Raw genomic sequence first — 25861 nt, forward strand, 5'->3', positions numbered from 1 at the left:
GTAAATGGAGAGGAATTCAGGTCCTGTTTTGTGAGATCTTGTGCTGTATGTTTGTAGGTTTTTGTGCTGTTTAATTTTCAGTGCAAGTATCTTTTCCTGGAGATTTTTCTTCAGTTAGTTGTCTAAGGGTAGAAGGGGAGTCTTCAAAAGGGATCAACATCACAGCAGTGCTGAAGGTGAAATGGCTCATTGTCCAGATGGGAGGTGTACCAAGTTTTTCAAAATCATTCCTGGAATAAGAGTAATCTTGGAAGTTTTGCTGTGATGGTTTTGGGTTTCTTCCTATCTTGTATTGTAACAATACCAGTTCAGTTAGTAATTTAAATCGACAACCTTTGTGTTGTGAATAAGGTTCTCTTTGCTGTTGCTAAGTCCCACTTCAATTACCCTTTCATACCTTGATTTTTAGGTTTTTAGAGTGAGTTATGTGGAGGATATGGAGCTCTAGCAGCTGCTATAAATTCGTAAAGGTGCCATTATAAAGGATCTGTGAACTTTAGTACTTCCAAGTGTTTCGATGGGGTGTGGACTGAATTTTTAACTCTGTACACTGGGACAGCTTATCTTTGTGGCAGGTGTTATGAATACCCCTGGTGCAGGGTCACTTCTGTTGTGACTGTGGCATGGCAGTCTCCTCCTATGGGGCTGACATGTTCATTATTGGTCATCTTCATTAATTTAGTGGTTATGCCATATGACTTGCTGCTCTTTGCAGTAGCTGCTGTTTTGTTTTCAGTTGTAATCTAGTTTGGTTGTTCAGGTGGATTATGAGCTGGAAGGCTGTCTGGAAAGATAACTTGTGGAATTTGAGTTGGGATTGGTCATGTTGATATTTTTCCAGAGTGTAAGATTTCTGAATCTACGTTTGCATATGACTGTAAAGGTCAACCCTGTTATTGTCTCAAACAGTTTGGCTTTGCTAATATTGGAGTAGAAGATATGGAGGACAGAAAGCAGCATCAGTACTATAAACTTGCTGATTTCCATTTTGGCTGAGAGTCTGATACAATACACACGGATCTCTTGTGCAGTCCCAAAAATAGGCACAGCTGCCTTATGGCAAGTGTAGCTGCAGATTGGCAGGTGCAGAGATCCCGGACCAGCTTTGGATCCCTGAGTGATGAAAGATAGGGAGGCTGTGCTGTAGGGCTTGTGCTTCGTCCTTGGTTTCTTAGGCCTAGTGAAGGCAGATCACAGCTTGAAACAAGAGCATTGTTTGGCTGTTGCAGGATGTGGCTGTGTTCTGCGTAATGAGAAGGCAGACAAACCAGGAAGTGGTTGGGGGATTTGCACGTGATCCCGCTCTCACATCAATATGCAAGTAAAGGTGTCTTTTCATGTAGCATAGTTCAGTTAAGCTCATTACATAGCTGGTATGCTCAACACTGTGGCGGTACCTGGGGACAACAGTCACTGTCACCGTACTCTCCAGAGCTCTCCTGTGCCTCTGGGACACGGATGGGGAAATGAGCACGTTGGGAAACAACTGTAGGCTGACAAAGGCATCTGTTGTACACTTAAGACCAAGTTGATCTCCTAGGACACGTGGTCTAATGCTCCTGATTATCCAGTTATTAGTCCTTGGACACCCTGAGGACACTCTTTTCTGCATTGTGTATATGTGGACAGGTCACATCTCTGAACTGCACACAGTTGTTATGTTCTTTTTCAAGGATGTTATCCATTTAATTTTTGTGTGCCCAGAAGTAGTTAAACACGGAGCAAGTACCTGGGAATCTGGTAATCCTGTACAAAGTTTTCAGGATAGTGGCCAAGAGTCACATGGTTACAGGAGAAGGAACTTGATTTGTAGCAGTATCATGGGAAGATGATGCAGAAATTCAAGCCGTCTTTCCTTTGCCAAATTTTGACAAAGGGCAGATGTAACCAATGCATATGCCATCTCCCTGCCTTTTTCCTTGCAGAGCTGTTTTGGTAAAGTGTGCTAATGCTACAGTAGTCACAAAGGGTGGGTATATGTGTGTGTGTGTTGCGCTAGGAAGCTCCTGGACACCCTCTAAGAGTAAGGTAGCATGGAATAATAGAGGATGTATGAGCTCTGCCTGGGAAAGACAGGGCCTGGCTCTAAAGCAAACCATGCAGGATCTTAATTTTTTGGTGAGTTTTACTGGTTTAACTGAAAGTTTGTTTGTTTGTTTGTTATTAAATCTGTGTTTTGCATGCCAGTATGGAAAAGACAAATTGTTAGCTAAAAGCAGGGGAATTCCTTTTCAGACAGGTGTAAACTAGAAACCAGTAATTCTGGGAAGAGGGTATATATTTCTCAGGGCTGTTGTTAGTGTAATAGCAGAGCTGCCAGTCGTTAGTGTGTTACCCATGTGGAAGGGTTTGTACAGTTGTTCTGTGCATGGAGAACCAGAGTTACTACCAGAGATGGGAGTAGGTCTCTAGGGAGCAGTGCAGTTACAGGTCTGTACAGTTACAAGCATATTAAATGTGTGAACTTGGATTTCTTTCCAGCTGTAGATGTAGCTTGTAGCTGTCAATGTGCACACACCTGCTCTCTGGTGGGTGTCTCACTTCTGGCTGAATAGGTTTCTCCTCAGGTTCAGAGGGAAAATGTTTCAGGTGCTCAGTGAGGTTGTGCTGCTTGTCTCTGGCGGTGCTTTGATTTACAGTGTTTTGTTTGTCTTGATTCTCCTAATTCCTTAACCTTGTGCTATATTTTACTTGCTGTAGCTATTTTTTGCCTCTGTAACGCTGTAGCTAAGCAGGCTGCCACAGTCTACTGAGTTGGTGTTTGTAAGCACAGCTGTATTAACTGACACTAAGAATGCTCTGTGCCTGCCGGTGTGGAGTGTACAAGTCAGGTGACAGGTTTAGGAGTGACAGAGGCGTGGTCAGTCACCTAATTGCATCCTCGTTTCCCGAGGTGCTGTCCTATGCAGGCATCTGTTTTGGAGTGGAAGGTTTTCCTCATCTGTCTTTGCAGGTTTAGCTTAAAAGCTGCTAGTGTGCTGGCTGAACAGCTGCATCCTGAAGTGTTAAGAGTATTTGCACATTTCTGCTATCTGGAGCTGGCGGTCTGAGGGTAGTTTGCAGGTCCCAGTGATGCCCAGAAACTGTGCACTGATGCAGGTCACATCATCTCTAGCCTGTCGTGTGCCACAGTAGGCTCGCCCTGTGTTTTTCTCTCCAGTGTAGAAAGACAGATGGTGAGCATGAAACCCCTTCTCTGAAAGGAGAGGGTCTGTGTTTTTCTTTGTCGTTGTCTAGCTGCTGACAAGAAAGGACCACGAATTCCTCTTCTGCCTTCCTGGTTGTCTTGGGAATGGATTTCAGTCTCTGAGTGTTTGTCTACTGGTTATGAAAGTAGAAACCTTTGGCTTCCTTTCTTGCTTCACACGTTCCTTGCTCACGCTTTTCTAGGTTGGTTACTTTTAAGTAGTTGCAGTGGGATGTCTTGGGTATGGGTGGGGTCAGCCATGAAACTGGGTCTCTGAACAGAGGCAGGGTGGAGGAAAACACACAGAAAAGGGCAGGTTACCAAATAAAAATAGGTAAAGCACTTGATCCCAGGGGTCTGTTTTAATGAAGTGGGGAGTATTTCTTTTGGTTTGAATAGCTTGATCCTTGAGCAACATAAACCCAAGTGTTACAGGACACTGTCTTGTGGAACTGGAAACTGGCAGACTTGTAGCATTCTCCCTGTAAAGGTGTTAGAGTCCTTGCTTCTCCTTGCTTCTCCTCATGTCTGCCCTGCTTCTGAGGCAAGTGGTGAAAGTGCTGAGGAATTGATGATGTAGGCTCATGGGAGACTGAACACCTCTGAGCGTTTTTTATCCCGCTCTTCAAGAGGTGTCAAACCTGGTATTGCTGTGAAGAGCATCACATCGCCTCGGGGAGAGACATTATTCCACAGATGGAGAAACAAAGAAAGATGAAGGGATGTGCCCCAAGTCGTACAAGTCTGTACAAGAGGTACAGGTAGAGTCTGGAACATCCTGGCTCTGAGATGGTTTCTTCCTCATAGCTTCTGTAACGTGCTGTGCCTTGATTGCCACACACAAAACTACAAAAGGAATTCTTGATATTCCAGGGCTTGAGGAGATTTTATTCAGAGTAATGTCTATGCTGGGCTTCCTTCCAAACTTGCACATTATTTTATTGGATGGTTTTGTTCCTGTGGTGCCTAGAAACTAATACGCAAGTCTTTAGGAGTTATGTATCAATACATCACAATGGTCCAATTCCTGGTTTATTTTAGGTCTTTTGTACTGACTCATTTCATTTGTCATTTTTTTTAATTTGCTACTTGGACTGTGATTTTTATCTGTGCATCTCGTCTTTCAGTAGCAGTTCTAGTGAGTAATTGTTGCGGGACTTTGCCTCTTAGGAAACAAAAATAGCTTCGGAAGTCACTGATTGATAAGACGTTTAATGACGTTCTTTTGCAATTGCTATAGGTTGAAAAGCTGAACGTGCTTGTATTTAGAGAAACTTTTGCTAAACAAGTTTTTTCTTGTTTTGGGTAATTTATTTGCACGTAACTATGAAAGCAGTATGGATCAAATAGATCACTAAACAATATGAGGCACTAAATTACTCTTCTGACATACATGTGTAAGGATGTGACTGAACTCATCATGTGTTCATGAGACTAGAATAGGAAGAGTGAATGAAATTTGGTATGTCAGCATTAGGCATAGGGTCGGTTCTGGTTTGTGCAGGACGTGCAGGAAAACAAGCTGTTTGGAAAAAAGCAAATGAAATAATTGTGTCCTGCGGAGCCCTTCTGTCTCTCCCTAGAGCTCAGTAGCACAGTCAGTGTCTGTGAAGTTGAGACCTTCACCCTGAGATGAGTTTAGGTGGGTTATCACTTAGACTTTGCTTCATGAGAATTTGTGGAAGCAGCATTATTTTATCCCAGAATGAGCTATCCAGAGGCTTCTTAGGCACTCTGAAAGTAGCAAAGCAAGCTTATATAGTTATGGTAGTTCTAAAAGCAGTGTAATCAAACAGCTACTCAAAAGGAAGCAGTGTGCTGCATCTGATTTGATTTGGTCTTCAGATGTCTTCAGGTGCCTCTAGTCTTGGTGTGAATCCACAGTATTATTCTCCCAGCTTTGTGATTTCTGGATTTTTCCATCAAATGGACTATTTAAAGTCTTTCATATGACTTGCTCTTCTGTTAAACTGATATGGAATTGCGTAGTGGGATTTGTAAGAGCAGCCTTTTGTTGACAGACATCTTTGAGGTTAGGTGGTGGATAGGTCCTAGCATTTTGATTTTTGAAGACTTACTCACAAATATGAGTGTGCAGATTGGTCCACTTCATGAATAACTTCCTTGTTCTGAGTTCTTGCTGTTGACTGACTCTGCCTTGAAATACAGTAGGTGTATGAGAAGTATTAAATGATTTTGATAATCTTGACTCTGATACTCAAAATCCTCTTGCCATTGCAGCATAGCGACCAAGCTGCTTATATGGTTTAGAAGTTTCAGTGTCTCTTTTTAAGTTGTTAAGCGTCAGTGTGAAGTTTGGAATCTCAGACATAAAAGTGCTGTAACTGAGGTGGCAGTCTTAAGAGATTTTTTTATGTGCAAATTGAAGTGTTTGAATGTATTCAGCACAGATGGAACTTCAATAACTGCCTGCCCCCATGCAGGTGCCAAGCAAGTGTTATTTCCTAAAATGGTTTTTAGTTCTCTTTATTGGTGTAAGCAGGTTGGATCTCTGATCCTTGCTCGTGAGAAAGTTTATTTAGGAAGAACTTCTTTGCAGAGAGGGTAATCAGGCATTGGAATGGGCTGCCCAGGGAAGTGGTGGATTCTCTGTCCTTGGAGGTGTTTAAGGTGAGACTGGATGTGGCACTTAGTGCCATGGTCTAGTAACCACGATGGTAGTGCATGGAGGGTTGGACTTGATAATCTCAGAGGTCTTTTCTGACCCGGCTGATTCTGTGATTCTATTGGTCCCCTGTTGTTCTTATCCCAGATAGGTTTGTATCTGGGCATGCTCCTTTGCTTTAAACATACACCACTATTTGCAGACAGAGTAGGAGGTGAGATAATGAACATCCTTCTACTAGTTGCCTCAATTATTTGTGTTAGATGTTTTTAACACAAATTCCAGCCAGTCAATCCGGTTCTGGTCACACTCACTTATAAAAAGTGATCAGTGAATTCCCTGGTGATTACACTCAGATGGGAAGGTGTAAGTTAGACTCTACTGTAGACTCTTTCCAGCAGTGAAGAGATGGGTTTCATTTTATGAATTCCATATGTGCAAGATGCTTTAGACAAATAGCAAACTAGAGAATCTTCCTGTGACATCTGCCTTAGTCTGCAATGGTTCTGGCTTGGTTTGTCTGCATGGCCGGTGCCTCTTGTCTTTGTGTTGCAGCAGAGGTGGCACTTGTCCAGGGTGCCATGGAACCAGCCCTTGGGCTGGAGCTGCACACCGTGTGCTGTGCCTTGTTTTCTGTGCCATGGCTGCTTTGGGACATTCAGTGGGCCGGTCAGTCACATATGAGCTTAGAGATCCCTTCTCTGACTTGCTCTGCTTTGAATTTTTGTGATTCCACATTTAAACACAAGGAAAACAGTGATTTTAAGGAACATGGAAAGCAAACTACATAGCAAATAAGTGTATGGTGTTTGTGTTCTTAACTGGTTGGTAACCATGTGGTATGACAATGGAATTTAGTTCCAAAGAAGTCGGGGTGGTTGCATATTATCTGTTTATTATATCTGTACCCACTGATCTAGCCATTTTGTAACTGGTTTTGAGTTTTACATTTGTTGATTATATTGGAGTTAAAATCAAGTTTTAGAAAACAATAATTTAGCAAATGACATTGGAAATCCATTTCTTAAGTGAACTGAATTCATGCTCCTCGGTGTTGTAAAACAGGGAACTCCGTGATTCTGTCCAGCCTATATGCACAGATCATGTTGTTGTGGTCTCCCTACTCCCTCTTTTCAGGTCAGAGCAAAGGACAGAGGGAGCTGAGTTGGGTGAAAAAAGTCACAAGAGAGACGGGGGAAAGCATGTTGAAGATAAAACTGCCATTGAACTTTTTTAGCTTTTTGGTTGTTGGTGGGGGGTTTTTTGTTTGTTGTTTGGTTGATTGTTGTTGGACTGGGTTTTGGTGTGGTTTTTTTTTTTTTTTTTTTTTTTTTTTTTTTTTTTTTTTTTTTTTTTTTTTTTTTTTTTTTTTTTTTTTTTTTTTTTTTTTTTTTTTTTTTTTTGTGAAGTGTGGTAGTGGATGCTCATTGCAGGTCTTGGATAGGTTGAGAAGCTTTCTCATAAAAAGTTGAGCAGGAAGCACATGCTGCCTGAAGGCATCACTTTGGTTAGATCTTCAGTAACCTGATGTGTGTAGTGGACTAAAGTTTGAGAGACTAAAGCTTTAAGGGCACAGTGAAATGGAATTGAATTAACACTTCTGACCTAGATTACACAGCGTAATCCCTTTATGTAAATGTTTAGTCAAAGTTTTGACTTGACAAAAATTAGCATTCAGGTTGGTTGTTAAGGTTCTGGTGTATGTTAGTGTTTGTTTTTGAATCTCCATGTTAGGAAAAGGAACTGCTGGTGACGTGAAGCTCTGTCTCTTGGAGAAATATCTTGGTTGCTCCTGCAAACAGCTGTCACTCCTGACAAGTGTTTCTTGGCTTCAGAAATGTGGATTGTTTCTTGAAATTTTTTTTGATTGCAGAACTTGTTTGTGCCAGCTGGGGAAATGCTAAAAATGCCAAGTTAGGGATATAATTATGAGGACTGTAGTGTAGTGTGGATGATAAACTCAACAGAACTTTGTAGGACTGCACGGAGGAAACTCTTATTAAAAATGCTGACCTGCTATTAAAGTGCAAGCACGTCTGTTTAAATGTACCAGGGTGTGCAAGAGGTGCATTTGCAAAGGTGGAAAGAATTGGAAGCAAATACATGGGTTGGTTGCTTTACTGTACATCTCCAAAGGAAAAACCACCCCGAAGATCCCTGCTTTGTTGGAACGTAGTGTTGTTCCCAGGCTGCAAGCCAGTGCCATGGGCACTGAACTAGAAGATGCCCAACCTGTACTGTCTGTAAACTGCGTAAGGTAACTGACCCCTCTGTGTTGAGCTGAGCTATTTGCTGGTCCGCACTGAGGCTGGGAGCAGACTGCGTCAGTGTCTGCAAACACAAATACTCCTACAGGTGTTGGGAGCAGAAAGCTTTGATTCTTTTTGTTTGAAAAAAGTACCGTACCCTTCCCTGTGTTACATGTAGCTTCTGGTTTTAATAACTCAATAGTGAGTGTCTGTATGATAGCACAGCTTTCAGAAATGTGTTTGAATGAAACCTAGTGGATTGTGACTTGTTGCCAAATTTTACCCTGATTTCCTACTTGCAGTTTGTTAAGATAAGACCTGTTTAATACTCAAGTGATTTCTGCTACAGTGTGATTTCTGGAGTGAATGGAGGCTAACGTTCTGATACTCAGTCAATTAATGGAACTGTTGGTGATCTGCTAGTCACGTTCCGTGCTACTTTCCTTGTAGACCAAAAGAAGTATTAGTTAAGTACAAGCATCTGTTAAATACAGTTGTAAAGGTGTAAGTGTATTTTTATCCCAGTAAACAGCAAGAGGAGGTGATGACATAATACATGAAAGTAGTACAGTGGTTGTGACTAATTCTCAGGCAGCTTGATTCAAAATTGAAATTTTGAGGAGTTTTTTTTGTATTTTTCTAACCACAGTATGTGGTAAAGAAGGGATCAGTTTTACCCTAAGAAATAGCAGTTTTGTCTTGGGTGCATAAGACTTATTCCTTCCAGGGCATATCAGACGCTTGCCGTTTTTTTAGAACATGCGTTAAATCAGCTGTTCAGTCAACCCGGTTTTATTTTCCTTAAACTTAGAATATTGCAGGAATTGTGTGTCTGTTTGAATAGCTGTGTTCAATTCAAATAGTTAGCAAATTTGTCTGCGTTAGGAAGTCGGTGGGGTTAGTTTTCTCAACAGCAGAGTAGCCGAGGCAGTCAGGCAGAAGGTGACGCGGAGACGGTGTTGTCATTGCAGTAGTCCAGTATGTCTAGCCAGTCACCTGGATACTCTGAGAAGCAGGTAGGGTGAGGAGTATGATGGGCTGTACTGCAGGCCATGGAGCTCTGTTCCTTTTGCTGTTCACTGGACCAAAGCTTGAGCATCTCAAGTTTGGCCCCTGGACATGTCTGGTGCATGGGTGTTACTAAATAAGGAAGCTTCACAAAAATCTATAGCAGATTTAATTCAGCTCTCCCAGCTCACTCACTAACTTGAAGTGCTTTGGAGGCCCCGGGTAGTCTCCTGTGCTTCTGTCAGAGCTTTTTGGGACTGCAGCTGGAGCCAGGAGAACTGAAATGTGGGAGTGCCTGCTCGAGGCAGGGCAGCAGCGCTGTTAACAGAGGTGCAGACCTGCCTGCTGGGGCTGCACTGTGGCGTCCTGCTGGGCTGTGATTCACAGCTGCTGTTTTCCCAGCGCTGCCTAGGAGCGGATACTGATTTGAGGAAAACAGTGCTGCTTGTCTAAACTAGCCCTGATAGTCAGCTTGTTACATGGTGGGAATTTGTGTGGGCAGTGGGAAAAGGAGCAGTGGTATGTCCCTTGGAATGCATTGTCTGCACACTTGAAAGAAAGTGCAGAAATACTCAACTCCCAAATGTGTCTGTAAAAATGGATTATTTTGGAAGTAGGGAGCTATTTCTGCCTTGGTTTTGGGAATGCTGAGAGTGGGAGCTTAGAGGCAACGTCTGTCAACTTCTCATCTGGATGGAGCTGTCTCAGGTGTGTCCATGACCAAGACTGATTAAAAAAAAATCGTGGCTGAATTCTGTGCGCTTTTAAAGGTTTTACTCTAGCATATTACATAAAAATCTTTGTGGCTTCAAGAATTAGTGTTCTCTACACAAAAGTCAGTGATGTCTTGTGTGTGCTTTTAGCGTACCACTCATAAATGTGCCTGCAGCGCAGTTTACTGACCGAGAGAAGGCAGTGCCTCTGTGGGGAAAGGACTGCTGTCTGTGTGGGGAGGAGGGTGGTTCGGAGAGTTCGTACAAGTGCCCTTAAATTATCCCAGTAGGATGTCAATGAACATGCAGAGTTACAGGCAGCGTGGCAGTTCACCACAAGAGAAGTTGAGCAGCTGGATGTAAGAGGAGGCATCTTAGCAGTGTGTGGGGATCACAGAAGGAATCTGAGAGCCAGGAATGCCTGTGTTTGTCATATATTGCACAAAGATGTGATCAAAACTGAGCTGCAAGGAATGGCTCTTGGCTCGGGTTCTAGTCCTTTGCAGAGTTTCTTTTTAGGTGTCCTGTGCTATGGACACTGGCTTCTTCTGTGTCTGAGTACCTCATAAAGCTCTAGAGGCCAGAGTTGCCTTTGTTTCCCAGCAAAGAGCATGCACTAGAAACGCTTTTTGAGGCCCTAGGTACTCTTTCATTATGGACTTGCAGGAAGGTTTTATTTCTTTTAGTTGCTGGGAGCCTATTTGAAGGACATTGATGCTCCAGCTGGTCTTGTTCTGTATTTTGGGTGGATTTGTAGTCCATGAAGTGATTCACTCCAGTGCATTGGGCTTGCCAACTACGGTGCTTGGAAGGCTATGCAGTTCTGCAGGTGGGTCATCTCTCCAGCAGGGTAGTTCTGGCTGCAGGTCAGCCTGATCTTGGGAAATCTGCCTCTGGAATTGACGGGGACGAGACATGGACACATGGTCCAGGCATCAAGTGATGCAGAGTGAGTTAGTGAAAGTATTACCAAAGGTAGAACTTGATTCAGAACACAGTTGAATACACTGAAATTTATATATATAAATATAATAAATGAATAAATATATAGCCAAGGATTCACTACGTAGCAGAATAAATAGCAAAGGGATGCACTACTTAGAGGAACAACATTTGGTGCTTCTCTATGTTTTCAAAAAATTGTATTACTTTAAAAAGAGGTTATTGTCTGTATATCTAAAATAATGCATAACTTTATTTAGAACGCTTGTGGATGTTATTCTAAACTGTCTCCACAAAATGGCTCTCAATAGTCTGAAAGATAGTGAAGGTGCTAGAAGATTTTTCAGCCTTATTTTGTTCTACCTGAGTAAGCAAATGGGGCACTTGGAATTCGAACAGCTACAGTGTTTCCTGGTTGGAGTTTCAGCAATGTGACATGGTGAAGTGTAAATGAATGTTGAGGCCTGTGAAATTAGTCAAGGTTGACCTTAAATAGGCATAGGGAAAAAACAGACAAGTGGCTGATGTAGAATGTCATTAAAAACAAACAAACAAAACCCAGCCCAGGAAAGAAAGGCAGAACATTGCCAGTTAGTTGATAATAAGATCCCCAAGGGAATAGTTAAGTTGGCACAAATGACGGTTCGAGGGAGTAAGTTAAGAAGTGTGAGCTTTGTAAAGAGATTTTTTTAATTCTGGTAGGTATCTACTGGCTCATATAACTTCAGGTGCTATTTTATATTTATTTTTCTTTTTAGCAAATATTTCAGAGAAAAGTGCAATGTGATGGAGTGTAACTGAGGGTTCAGGGCTCAGAGTTTGATGGAAATGAAGGATTGAAAGAGATGAAGCTCGTACAGGTCTTTTATAGTTTAAGCCCAGACAGCAACTGAGCCCCAGGCAGCTCAGCGGGATTGAAGAGAGAATGGGAAGGGGAATAGTGAGAACTCATGGGTTGAGATAAGGTTCGCCTAGTGAGATTTGGCTCAGAGTTGTGCCACTTGGCCCTCGGAGGAAAGCGTTTTTATGGTGTCGATATTTACTGATGGAAAATCAGTCACAGATTTTCTGGCCGAAACCAGGGCCGGGTCTGCTTTTACGGCTCCCCAGCGCTCAAGTGCTGGCCGATATCGCCACCTGATGGCGAGAGCAGCGCTCTGCTGAGGATTTAGGGGCTTTTCACTACTTTGCACTGGTGGTTCTTACGCACTCGTGTCTGCTCGGGTTACGTCAGAACTGTTGTCAGGGAAACTTGAGATCTGGCTTTTCCTTCTTGTCCTTCTGCTACTCAGAATTTTAATGCTGTAAAAACTGGTTTAAAAAACCAGGAAGTGATAGTTATTTTATCATTATGACTCTTGTCTGTTATCTGAGTACTGCTTTATGGTTTTGGTCAAATATTGGTGCTTAAAAGCAAGTACTATTATTGTGAGGATAGTTCAAAACCTCTTCCAGTAAAGAAGACCTGCACATCACTCTGACGTGATTACCCATGCTGATGTTAAGGAGCCCTTCTGGATCATTTCATCCCAGGCTGGAGTTCAGCGTTAGAGCTTGAGCAAACAAGACTGTGTCCTGTGAAATTTTTGGGAGGGCTCTAGGGTAAGGCTGTTGTGCTAAAATTGGCAGTAATTCTGTTTTGACAGCGTAACATCATATTTGACTGAATGAGAAATTAAGTTTAAAAATAATAAATATTTAATCTTCAAGGGAAATTTCTTCATAGAGCTTAGCTTCTTGAGTGGAAGTGATTATGTGCTTTTTTGCTCAGGCTCATGAGACTTGCATTAAGTGAGGTGCATTATACTTGATCAACACCACTTGCAGATGCTATCAGGAGACGTGAAACACGTGCATTTCGATTGGCTGCCTGATTATCCGAGGAGTTAATCGCTCTAATTCACATATTTCTGTCCTGACTGTGTACCTGCGCTGCTGAACATTCCCAAGGTGCAGTTGGCATACGATCAGACAGCAGTCACTTAAGGAAGGCGTGGATTTACGCGAGCTCTCCTGTGAGGCGGATTTCCTAAAACTGTGGAAGGCTCTCTGCGTGTGAGCCTTGAGGCAATGGCAGTGTGACTTCCTTGAGGCCTTGAGCAGTAGGCAGGACTAACAGATGACAGAGAAAAAAGGGGAGTGTTGGTTTGTCCTTTGGTTTGCCCGAGCATTTGGAAGTACTTGCTGTTTCACTTGGCTTGTGGGTATAATATAATCCCTGCCCCTGTAATTCTTCTCTGTCACTGAAGAGGATAAAACCCCCTCGCGCTGGGGAGCTGGAAGGTGGGCTCAACTTGTGGCTTGCACTTTAGGCCACGATTGGACTAAACATGCCTGGTGGGACTGGTTGTGAGAAGATGCTGAATTGTACTCAGTGTGTTTAGTGTGGTTTAAATAAAAACACTTGTTTTAGAACTGATTGCTTGCACTCTCTGGGAGTGCAGGGAAGATCTTGAGGCTAACCTCAAAAGTTGCTTGGCTTCTTCAGCGTCTCGCAAGACTTTATTTTGTTTTAGTATTTTACTTGTATGTTTTAAAATGTAGATTTAGGGAATTAATGTTAACCTTTATCAAGTGTTGGGGGATTTAGAGATTTGGAATACCTTCACTTGGTTCAGGGTTTTGGATGACTAAGTACTTGAGGGTTGATACCTGTATACATAGTTTGCACTGGGCTTTATAAATTGCTTTGAATGTGAAAATGGTTTTCAATAATTTTCATTTAATATTTTGAGAAAACAGCAAAATCCTTTTTTTTTTTTCAAGAAGACTTGACTGTAGATTAATGTAGTGTGATAGCAAATCTTTAACTTTTTTAGGTGTTTGTTACTCATCACTTAGTGACTGACATAGTCTTTCTTACTCGTTCCTTAGCATGTAGTGGTGTTGATTACAGAAACTACAAACTCCAGTAGCTTCCTTTGTTTACACTCCTGTTTTCCAGGTGGCTTCTCAACGGTTTTCCTGGTGCGTACCCACAGTGGGATACGCTGCGCACTCAAACGGATGTGTGTTAATAATGTGCCGGATCTCAACATATGCAAGAGAGAAATCACTATTATGGTAAGAAGGCTGTTACTTGTAACTGCAGAATGAATCAGCTTGTGGTATACACACACCTAATGCCTCTGCAGTGATAGTTGTTTCTAGGTCCTGCTTTGTTTTGACCTTATGGTTCTGATTTTGCACTGTTAGTTTCAGAAAGTAATGCTGTTAGGGTTGGTGTGTCATTAACTCCTGAAGCAATTATTAAAAATGTATCTGGTATCACAGTCAGTTTGATCAGTACATCTGGTTGCCAAGCAAAAGACCTTTCTTCCACTGCTGCAGTGGCAACTGAAATTCTTCCTCTTTTCATTTTTTTTTTGCTAATGAAGTGTAATTTACATTCTCTTTTTCAGAAAGAGTTATCTGGGCACAAGAACATTGTGACCTATTTGGACTGTGCTGTCAACTCAATAAGTGATAATGTTTGGGAGGTGCTCATCCTCATGGAATACTGTCGAGGTAAGAGACAGCTCCTGGGTTTTCAGATAAAATGCAGGGAAGATATTTGTAGGATCACCTGGGATTTTACTTAGAACTTTCAGAACCACTTAACATAAGAGGTGAACACAGATACCTCGTGCCTGCAATCCCACCAGTTTGTGACACTTTGCTGTTGGCACTGAGCTGCTGAGCTCCCAGGAAAAGGTAAAAGTCAGTTTGACTTGCCCTTGTAACTGAGCATAATTAGGAATGGGGAAATTAATTCTGTGAGTATGAAGGGAAATCAGTGTGTGTGTTCTGCTGTCTGTGCTAATCAACATGTAGTTGGAACATATTCTGCGGGAAAAATTGCCAAACTTGTCACCACTCTTCTTGCTCTGCTATTTTTGGGTTAGATGAATAGATTGAAGATACTTTACTCTTACCTGCCAGGTGACTTGTTATAAATGAGCATAACATAGCAAGTGTTGATAATGCCAGCCAAAAGAAAATAGTCCCATGGTCCTACCCCTTATAATGTAACCTTCTTTCAAACAATATGTAAAAACAAGTAGTTTTTGGATCTCCACTCCTTCACACACATATGCACGGAGTGAACTTGCCATTGAGTTTAACTTGCAAAGTTTATCTGAAGTTTAGGGTGATTGGGCATGAGACGGTGTTTAACCCAAATAGGTGAAGATACTGGAACAAGTGCTGCAAGTACAAAGTAAAAACTTTGACCTTAGAAAGAGAAACCACCCTGTGGTCTGTAGTACCTGAATACTTTGAGATGAGATGGATGTGTATTATATTTGCAGTAGAAGGGATATTTATTCCAGCTTGTGCCATCTGTACCATAAAGAGCCATTTGGAAAACCAGGTTTCTTTTGTGTAAATAAAGTGACTGGAAAACTTTCTTGCATCTCGTTTTTGGACTTTGTACATGTAAGTCTTTGCTTTTGTACCTGATAGGAATTACTTGAAAGAAATTTCTTTTGTTGTTTCTTTAGCTGGACAAGTTGTGAACCAGATGAACCAGCGTCTACAGACAGGTTTCACGGAGTCAGAGGTCATGAGAATATTTTGTGACACCTGCGAAGCTGTTGCCCAGTTGCATCAGTGCAAAACGCCCATAGTTCACAGGGACCTGAAGGTACAAACTCCATGAAAATGAAATCTGGGTTAAAATCCATCAGCTGCTTGAAAAGGATTGAGGATATAGAAGGTATTTCAATACCTAAGACGGACTACTGGTTAGAAACTTGCTGTGGATGGAGCTGTACACAGAGAGACTACAGAGGCTGTAAACAGAGACACTAAAATAACTTTTTTGCTGCTGAAACTAAGTCTATCAATAGATGTTTCTGAAAACTTCCTGTTTGTGTGAGAACATGCAGTAACACTTGGAAATTAATGCTGGTATTTTAACGTTCTCTGTGTTGATTTCCTTTCAAGGTGGAAAATCTACTGTTAAACGATAGCGGGAACTACGTTCTCTGTGATTTTGGCAGTGCCACTAACAAATACCTGCATCCGCAAAAGGATGGTGTTAATATGGTTGAAGAAGAAATTAAAAAGTAAGTTGATTTGAGGAGACCTATCATAAGCAATGACTGTGCTGCTAGGAAACCCCACAGATTGTGATGTGGTGTGCATGAACCATTAACATGAATTGAACTTAATGGTTGATCTTGAATTAATTTTGGCATAAATATAGTAAAAGAGTGGAACTGTTTAGTAGCACACCTCTTCCATTTGTTCATGGATTATTTTTCAAATCTCAGTCTCTTAAAAAGAAAACTGTTGGGAAAAAGCACGCTTTTTTCGTTTCGAAAGTTAAATTGGTTAAAAGTATATGTCTGGCTACTGGCCATTTTAGGAGTTGGATATTTTCATTTGTGCTATTTTAGTACTGCTAAGCAAATACATGCTGAGAGAGCATGAGCTGATGTAAATAAGCATTGGAATGGGTTTATGTAGAGTGTCAATTACAGAATACAGTCCATGTTCACTCTCCTAAGCAGAAAAATATTTTACCTTCTGTTTCAAGCACACTTGAAATCGTGATTAGTATTTCCCCTTTGGGCTAACTACTGCAGAGGAGTAAATACAGGCTGCTCGTTCTCAAGTTTCAAAAGTAGTGGAGATTTTTTTCCAGCTCTGAAGTATTTGAGCTACTACTTCAGCAATTGTTTTGAGATGTTAGATTTTTTTTGAAGTCTGAATTCTGTGTTTCAGTATGTGATTAGGAAAGCTCTTGTAGTACTCTTGGATTACACCTTCTAAATGACTGGCTGCTTATGCACAGTGACTTTTGCAAGAGTATACGCTTTTGGGGAAATAACAGTAAAAGCACATTTTAGCTGATGTATTTATTCTTCGTTTCATGTTGCTACTTTGAATATTCTTTGTGATGCTTCAAATGCATAAATGGCTCGGATTATGTGAGACAGTTCCAGGCATGTATCTGAAACTTGTGTGTGATTGGTGTGTATGTGGCAGAGGAAACACACTTGCAGTGCTGAGGCAGTTTTCAGCCATGTCCTCTCTTTATTTTACATTGCTAGGTACACAACACTGTCGTACAGAGCTCCTGAAATGATCAATCTGTATGGAGGAAAGCCAATTACTACCAAGGCAGATATCTGGGTAAGCAAAAAATTATGTAATATGGGATTAATTCATGAGAGGGAATTCAAAGCAGCATTGACTGACTGAGAAATTGATTTTTGGAAAATAAAATACATGATGCAGCTAAAGAATACAGAATATAGTAGAGATATCTTGGATAGTTAACTCTTCGGTAAGTAAAATGAATGCCATGTTTGATTTTTATTTTGAAGGAAGGGGAATGTGATTTAAAATTGTACTTTTTTTTGGTCAGCCCTAGTTGTTGCTTGATAGTCCCCAGGGATTTCTTGTGGGAACCTGTGGGCAGCATGACCAAGAAAGGTGTTTTTATTAGGTGCTGTGCAGTGAAGAACATCAACTAAATTGAGTGCAAAGGCTAGTGGGGTATCTCCACGTGATGTGACACTGAGAATGCATCTCCTGGTGTGTCCTGATTTGTAGTTTATCTATGTAGGAGTGAGTGGAAAAGCAAGTTGTGTTACTGCTTGATATATCAGCTTGTCACACGAACTGTTTAGTGGTGTGGGTTCTACACAACACGTAAGCCCCAGCTGTAGCCAGGACGCAGTGTGTGTAAAAGGCTTGCTCTCATCCCTTCACAGTGCCTGTGTTTGTCTTTTACAGGCCCTTGGCTGCTTGCTGTATAAACTCTGTTTCTTTTCCCTTCCCTTTGGAGAAAGCCAAGTTGCTATATGTGACGGAAGCTTTACCATCCCGGACGGCTCGCGGTACTCCCACAGCGTTCACTGTTTGATCCGTAAGTATGTGGGCAGCACGGCAGCGCTTTCGTCTCACGGAGCCAAGAAAACACAGGTGCTGCTCGTGGAGGAGAGTGACCGTGGGGGGAGGTACAGTCTGAGGGAGCAGTGACCGTCACTCCTGGCCACGACCTGCCTTACCACTCCTCCGTGGGCCTTGGAAGGGAGCCTTGCTTGTCCTCTTACTCCACGGAGGACTGTGCCCCAGGGTACAGACCTGAGGAGCTGCCTGCAGAGGGATTTCACAAACCTAGAGCAAGCTACTTGAAAAGGCACTGAAAGGGAGCCGGGGGAATGAGTATAAACAGGTCTTTCTCCTGGGCAGTTGATGTGACATTTAGTGCATGGTCTTGCCAATTTTGCAGGATATATGCTTGAACCAGACCAGGAGAAGAGACCTGATATTTTTCAAGTGTCTTACTTTGCCTTCAAAATTGCCAAAAAGGATTGTCCGGTGTCTAATATTAATGTAAGTAGTCTTTAATTTTTTCAGTACTTTCAGTGTATTATGTAGGTAGCATTGAGAGAAGTCTGTCAGATTGGCTGAGAGATCAATTTAATCATAAACCTGGTTTCTAAATGTAAAACGTAGGAGAGAACACTTCAAGCCACTATCGTGTACATGCAGTATGAGCTCAGAACAAAACGTGTTCTTAATTTTGAGGGTGTAGCTTCATGAACTCCATTGATGCTGCATCATGCAAATGACTTTTAGTCATGAGTAACCTCTTCCTTTAATACAATGAGTGTGGTTCTTAAGACAAGCATCAGGAAAAATCCGTCTCAAATTTGAGTTTGCAACAGTCATAGTGAGCTTTGCCTTCAGGGGCAGACAAGTGAACTGTCTAAGATCCCTTAGAGTTCCTTCATCCTTGTAAAAGGAGGTGCTCAGTAAATGTGAATGTTGCCCTTTGGATACACAGGTTAAAAAGTAAGAAGAAAATCTTGAAATACTTGATAAGTAACTGTCTCTGCAGTTTGTGACTAGATTTTTTAGATTTGCATTCTCTACAGGCATTTGTCATTAGAGAAGATCTTTGTACTCTCTCCCCCAAAATTGCCATTTTCCTTGGTAAAATATGATTTAGGTGACAGGTGATTCATTCAGGAGTTCGTTTGAGAAGGGGGTAAGTTAAAGGCCCAGGGAAGCTTGGATGCTGAATGGTTTTCTGGAATTTGTGTTGTGGTGGAAGAGCTAAGTGGGCTAAAAACAGTTTCCTCCAAAGACTGGGTTTTGATTTTAGTTCTTCAGCTTGAGGCTGAAGTAAGTCTGCTCTGTGCAGTCACACGAAAATGTTTGAAGAAAATGTTGCACTTTGTTGATAGTTGGTAGCGTGTAAATGAAGTGAAGTAGTTGACAAAATAGACCAGTCACATTCTGGTTTTATTTCTGCAATGGATGAGACAGTGTAGAGATACTGTTAAATTAAAACGCATTTCATCTACAGCTGTGAGCTGAACATGAAGCCTTGTAACATGAAGGTCTTAAACCCAAGTATTCCTCTTCAGTATGTAATGATTTTTTCTTTCAGAATTTAATTTTTTTAATTTATTCAAATTTGTTTTTCCCAAGAATTCTCCTGTCCCTTCAACTCTCCCTGAACCCATGACAGCTAGTGAGGCAGCTGCTAGAAAAAGCCAAATAAAAGCAAGGTGAGCAGAGGATGTGACATCACTTTTTCTTTTTTTTTTTTTTTTTGCTAAGATTGTTAAGCTACAAGTTGGTCTGCAACCTGTCTTCAAATGCTTGTTAATAAATATTACCTTAGTAGAAGTCACTAGGTAAACTGAAATTGTAAGAGCTTCAAGTCTCTCCTTGAATTCCACTGCTTTACTTTTTTCATTATATTGAGAATCCTGGGAGGAAAAACTGAGAGCCTGGTTAATGAAGGTAAATGGATTTTGTTGGGTTTCGCTTCTGGTTGTTATGTGGTGTTTTTTTTTCAAAAGTTCCAATTTTATACCAAAGTAGTCCCTTTTGTCCTTGTTAGTAAAAACAAACCTAAAACCTTGGAACTTTCTCTTCATGCTTTTGATTTCCGCTATGGTATAGTGTGTGCTTAATTATTCTTTTACCCTTTTATTCCTTGTTAATGGAAGTTGTTAGGTTTTGAATCTATCAGCATGTGTGAGTTGGGGTACTTTTATATTCAACTATAATTACCAAAAGCTATTTACAAAAAGTAGAAATGAAAACATAAGAAATTAGTAAAAGTAGAAATGAGTTAACAGATGAGATTTTTCCTTTATCTTATTTCCTGTCTGTATGAACAATAAACATGTTTCTAGTCAGGACTTGACTTCCGCTCACTACTGAGTGGGAAGATTATTCTGAGAGGAGATGATTCAAGGGGATACCATCTAGTGTCATGGTCTCCTTGGGAAAAAGGCTGCAGCATGGCTCCTTCTTCATGGTGTTCTGCATTAGTCATATCCTAGAGCTGCCAGGGGTGGTGAGTTTTAGGAATCAAGGTACTGAAGTGCAATGCAGAAGTAGAGTAGCTCATGGTTAAGACAAAATTGAGCTATTAAGAGATGTACTGTGTCTAATTTGAAGAAAAAATAGTTGTCTTTTTATCAAGTATCTTTCATGGGAACATTTTCCCCTTCAGAATAACAGATACTGTTGGACCAACGGAAACCTCAATTGCACCACGGCAAAGACCAAAGGCCAGTTCAAGCACTGCCACTTCCAGTGTGCTGGCAATCCAGAGCTCAGCAACTCCTGTCAAAGTACAAGTTCCTGGGGAGTTTGGTAATCGTGGGCAAAAAGGTAAGTTAAGGGAGTCAAAGGATGGACCAAAATATATGAAGAATGAATTTCACATTTCTTTGTCTCCTTGATCTAATAGGCATAGCATTTATAACTCAAATTCATCTACCTTTCCTTACATACCAGAAATCAAATCTTCATCCTTTCCAAAAGACTTGAAATGTGTGAGTTGTAAGTTTGACCAAGTGCCACAAAAACTAAATACACATTATTGAGAAGCTAAGGTTTGTTTCCATTATGCTTAACACTAGTGTTTAATGAGCTTTCTCCCTGTGAGTTCATGGCCACTTTTGACTTGAAATTAAGTCACCAAAAGTAGGAAGCTCCTTTTGTTGTAGTAGGAAAAATATTCTCCTGTGCCTCAGTAAGTCATGAGATACCAACATTACGTTGGTGGTATTTGTAGGCTGAAACCACATAAAAATATCACTTCTCTAAGGACTGACAGGTTGATTTCACATTACGCTGAGTACAACAGGGGGGAGTCACTGGGGGAGACGCAACTGAGTGAAATGGGTTTTGAAGAAATCGTTTGTGGATTCTTCTTTCTCATTCAAAAAGGGTTATGGCTCTGGTAAATATTCACTTAACTAGGTGTCCCTTTTATCTTGAACACTTTCTAGTTGCACTTTGTGCTGTTGTGTGTCCATTACAGTATAGGAAGAGTGGCTTCAGGGCTGGTGTTTGGAAAGTGTCAAAAGGCCACTGAGAATGTTTGTTTGTGTCCCAGGTGTAAACCATTTTTATTAGATGGGATCTAAGTAGCACCCAACTTGGAAGACTTTTCCTGTTCGGACACAGCATGCAAGAGATTGATTTATATTAGTAACTGTTTACTTAAGTGGCTGCAAAAAACAATTGAATGGCCAAAGCAATCAGGTGTTCAGTTTAATGGAGCTTGACAAGTGAGCCAGTAGTTCCCTTAAAGAAAAAAATGTGTTGTTTTGTATGCACACAGAGCTGTACACTTTGAGGGTAAGGGTTTGAGGTACTGCAGCATGTAACTTCAGTGTTAATAAAGCACAAGTCTGGAACCCAGCTTGCTGTTGTGAGAGCAGAGGAAGCTTCCAGTATCTTCCAAGTAGAAATGGTTCATTTGCAGGCCTGGCAGTATTTTTGAAGGAGCGAATTGGGGATCTAGCAGCTGTGTCCTAGTTGTCAGACTGGGAAGGGAAGCTCCCGGACTATGTCACCTTGAAGTGTTCAGTGAAGAGGTAGCTGCCAGGGAGAGCTCTGGCTGGAGTTGAGAGGTGGGGATGTCAGTACTGTTGTCTGACACACAGGAGCCACGCGACCAGGGAACGGCCACGACCTCTCCCAGTGCCAAGGGCCCGCCTCACACGCCCCGCAGCAGCACAGGGTCCTGCAGCAGCTGCAGCAGGGAGACTGGAGGCTGCAGCAGCTGCACCACCTGCACCACCAGCAGCACCAGCCCACCGTGCAGGACACTTACATTCAGCAGGTACGGTCACGTCTGTTGGATGCGTGTGACAGACACCTTAAGCTTACTGGTGTAATGCACTGGGAATCGTGTGCTGCTCAGACGTTTCTTCTGTTGCTGACTGTGGTTTTTCCTGCTGAAAGAGCTCCTGTCCCTTCATGCCCTAGCTTTGGCCCTTCGTAGGCCCTGTAATGTTTATCCTAGAAGGTTGCTTGCTTTGTGCTGTTTTGTTTCTGCAGTTTGACCCTGAATCCCAGCTTGCTTTGCATCACCACTGTGTGGCTGAAATGAAGACTATCTATTTGTAAGGGTGCTTGGGAGAAATATTAGGCGTTACCTAGATGATTATGCTGCGCTTGCAGAAGATGATTGTGCATGGACCGGCGCTGAATGTGTAGTGTAATTTTTTGTTAAAAACTGGGAGGTGGAAAGGTAAAAACCTCCAAACACAGAATGATTAAAATGCAGTGACTGGATTCCAGTTGGTTGTATGGTATCTAAACTGAAAAATGCTGTGGAATCAATAGTGATATTTTAATTGATGCTTCTTTTGAATATCTGGTTACTTCTGAAGGGGAATCGTGACTTCTCAAAGCTGTTTTTTCCTTCTCATCTGCAGTATCAGCAAGCAGTGCACCAGCAGATGGTCCAGCAGCAGCTGTTGCTGCAGTCTGTGTACCAGCAGCAGCCTGCCCAGTCACAGTATCCTGTCATGGTATGTCATTAGTGGAACAGAGGGTACAGTCTGAAAATATGGACTGTATTTGTAAGTGTTGCGTAGATGAAGTGAGAGAAGTGTGTGAGTAGTTATAATGAGCTGTGGATGTGGTAAATAGTATGAAGATGGGGATCTGAAATGGTGTTCAGCTGGGGGAAGTTACCCAAACTCCAAGTCTGGAGTTGTAGTTCTGTATTAATTGGATGGGATATATTTCTAACTTTGTATATGCTAATTTTAAACACAGTTGGTACTTAAGTTTGCAGTAGTGACCACAGCAACAATTGTGTTATACTACGAAGTGACAGATGACACAATGATATGAAACTCTTAACTGAAAAGCAAGAGGAGCTAACTGGAATATCCTGGTTTTTAAAAAGCAGGAGAAATTGTCCCAAAATCGTGATCACTAATTAAGAGTTAGGCATGCTGTGCTAAGCAGTAGCATATACTGAAGGTGCAGTAATTCTAAAAAGCTTAGTGGTAATATGCTGGAAAAGAGAAGCAGCATCACTGACGTGTTTTAGCAGTTTCTTTGCACCCATGTGTTCTGCAGCGTGGTAGTGGGTGGGTGGTTGGCTGCAAGACCAGTACTGTGAGTGGGCAGAAGAGATTGACCCGGCCCACGTGTGCTTTGGTAACACAACCCTGATGCCCCCAGGTGCAGCAGTATCAGCAGGCTCTCCTGCAGCAGCAGATGCTGGCCCAGCAGCGGTCACAGCAGGCACAGTCCCCTGAATACATCACTTCTCCACAAGACTTTGCACCAGCCTTAATCTCCTACCCTGGTTCACTCCCAGTGCATCCTGGAACACTGGCAGATCCTCCCTATCCTACAAGCAGGTGAGCGTTCTGGATGAGGTGTGCTCGGGGGTTTCTTGTGGCTTACATTACTGATTGTGATTAGCACTGCTTAATAAAGGGTAATAAATAATGACTTTCCCATGCATTCTTATGAACAATAGTGTGTGGAATAAAACCCCCATTCTTTTCTGATATAAAAATAAAGAAAAACCCAGATTTGTCCAGTTTCACTGTTATGAATTAGGTTCTATGTTCCTACTAGACTTCCCTTAAGGTAGCTTTCAGGTGCTTTTGGGATGAGCTGTTAATGGATATGTGTTCCTTGTGTGTAGTGTTTTGGTGTAATGAAGCATGTCTCAGATTTTGACCCTATAAATAATCCTGTTGATGTTTCTTTATTTGCTTCCTTGAACTCACTTTACAGGTCAGGTATTCCTGATGCTGAAGCGATTGCCAGTTACCCAAAGCAGAGCATCAGTAACCCACCTGACATGTCAGGCTGGAACCCATTTGGAGAGGACAATTTTTCCAAGTTGACAGAGGAGGAGCTGCTGGACAGAGAGTTTGACCTGCTGAGATCAAGTAAGGGACGCTTGAAGGCTTACTTTGCTTCCCAGTAAATGAGGGCTCTGTAGTTGCTCAGCAGTTCAACACCTGCTTGTCCAAGGGCCGTGCGGGCTGTGTACAGAACATTCTTTCTGAGCATTTGAGGGCACAGTTGGGCCTGTCTTCTTCCTTTCCTTTTCCTTTCTGAAAATGTGTGCAATAGGAACTCACCGTCTAAAACTGGTAGTTACTGGCTCGGTTACTGCAGAAATGGTCCTGTCGTAGCTCTTCAATGCTGCTTGTGTCGCCTTCACTTCAAGAGGCTCTCGACAGCAGAGCTTTGTTGTCAGATGGGAAGAGAAGTTTGGCTGCTTGCTTTATTCCTTTCCAGCTTTTTTCTTGCACACCAGAGCAGAAGATTGTGTGGGTCTGATACGTCCTTTGAAAATGCCTGAAAGAAAATTGATCTATTACATTATGTTAATGTTTTGTAATGTCCTTTCTGATGAGTGGCTAAATGTAAGGGCTGCGTTATTGTTCTGATATGGCAATAGTTGAATAAACTTTTCTTCCTCTTGAAGTCAGTTATCTCCATGGTTTTTACTTGGAAATACTTCTTCTTAATTGCTTGACACATGCTTGTTAGATGCTCTTCCTATAACTGGTTTTGTTGAGATCAGATTTATCAGTGGAACTTGGAAGACGTGACAATATCAAAAAACAGCTTGCGCATGCTTGGCTCTCTATAAGCAAGTTCCTTGCAATTAAAGGTGCAGTAAAGTTGAATTTTGAGTAATTAAAAAGCACTTCTGCCTTTAGCTTGGTCTTTCTTCTTGGATTCCTGTGTCCTTGAATGTAATTGAACAAGATGTGCACCCTACCTGTTAATCCCTAAGGAAAACAACTGAGTGGGTTTGTTTGTGAAACTCCAGTTGATAGTTTTTGATTATGTTGATCAATTAAGATGTACTTTTGAGATATGAAAGCAGCCTGCACACATTTCATAGTGCAATTACTTAGTGCTAACTGGGAAAATGGCTAATGTACCAGCTTAAAAATGAGTATGCCTTCCGAATCCAAGTTAAGGATTTGATTCAGTAGTGGAATTGAATATCTTGAAGCATGCTGCTTCCAAATGAGGCCTTAAGTCGTTTGAAATAATCTACTCTTGAATCCAGAGCAGGTGAGTTTGTAGAAAGCGGTCAGTACATTACCCACTGTCAGAATCTGTAACTGTTGGACTGGTGATGGTAGTTATGGTAAGTTGGAGGTGGGTTTGGTTAACTCACGAGTTCTGCACAAATGTAAGTGCCAAAGACCACATTAACCGAGGCACGTTTGGGGCTCACCTCTTCAAGGTAATTCAGGGCACAGGAGAGCTGGGTGTGCTGACACTTCATACACTGTATCCAAAAGGTCAGCAGCATGGTTCAGCTTCAGAGCAACCAGCCTTAGGTTCACGAGTCACTTGAATACAGAACCTGTCAAAATGAAAAGCCATGGCTGCTTTGAGCAGCAGTACACTAGATGGCAGGCTTGTTTGTACGGGGTGGGCTGCACTTGGAGCTGTTCTGAGGCCTTGGGGCTTGGTGTCTGTTCAAGCCCAGAGCAGGGACAGCACTGATAGTTTGTACCTGTGTGTGTTTTTACGTGTAGATACACACATCACAGCCTTCCAAGACCTCCTAACTTGGATTTTTTGATATTAAGGCTGTTTGCATTGTAGTATCATTGTGGGCACAACAGCCTTAATATGAGCATATCTCAGTGTTAATGCCTTTGCTGCAGCCAAAGCAGAAATATATAGACTTTGTCGACTGCTGCTTTGTCCACCTTAGCTGGAATAATGAGAAATTGGGAGATGGATTCTCCAATTGAGGCTTGGACCTATAAAATTGTCTGTAACTGTATAATACTTTCTGGAGTTTCCTCAGGTGTATAATTAAGATTCAAGGGTGAGCTCTTTTTAGGTGTAGGTTACCTCTTCTGAGAAA

At 41.8% G+C, this 25861-nt stretch overlaps 1 protein-coding gene across 1 annotated transcript in view; it reads left to right on the forward strand.

The window, feature by feature from the left end:
- Positions 1 to 1263: 1263 nt before the first annotated feature.
- The window catches only part of BMP2K (BMP2 inducible kinase), a 36651-nt gene continuing 12053 nt past the window's right edge, over positions 1264 to 25861 (forward strand). Inside the window, exons 1-14 of the mRNA XM_027902201.1 lie at positions 1264 to 1321; positions 13670 to 13788; positions 14127 to 14232; positions 15207 to 15349; positions 15652 to 15773; positions 16764 to 16845; positions 17452 to 17584; positions 17951 to 18054; positions 19159 to 19238; positions 20198 to 20358; positions 21642 to 21820; positions 22419 to 22516; positions 23184 to 23360; positions 23746 to 23903. Of these exons, the coding sequence (XP_027758002.1) occupies positions 13732 to 13788; positions 14127 to 14232; positions 15207 to 15349; positions 15652 to 15773; positions 16764 to 16845; positions 17452 to 17584; positions 17951 to 18054; positions 19159 to 19238; positions 20198 to 20358; positions 21642 to 21820; positions 22419 to 22516; positions 23184 to 23360; positions 23746 to 23903 (1600 nt within the window). The 5' untranslated portion in view covers positions 1264 to 1321; positions 13670 to 13731. The remainder of the gene's footprint in view (positions 1322 to 13669; positions 13789 to 14126; positions 14233 to 15206; positions 15350 to 15651; positions 15774 to 16763; positions 16846 to 17451; positions 17585 to 17950; positions 18055 to 19158; positions 19239 to 20197; positions 20359 to 21641; positions 21821 to 22418; positions 22517 to 23183; positions 23361 to 23745; positions 23904 to 25861) is intronic.

Source organism: Empidonax traillii, unplaced genomic scaffold (genome assembly GCF_003031625.1).
Source record: "Empidonax traillii isolate 1590-97213 ecotype Southwest subspecies unplaced genomic scaffold, ASM303162v1 scaffold848:size342660, whole genome shotgun sequence".
Lineage (NCBI taxonomy): Eukaryota > Metazoa > Chordata > Aves > Passeriformes > Tyrannidae > Empidonax > Empidonax traillii.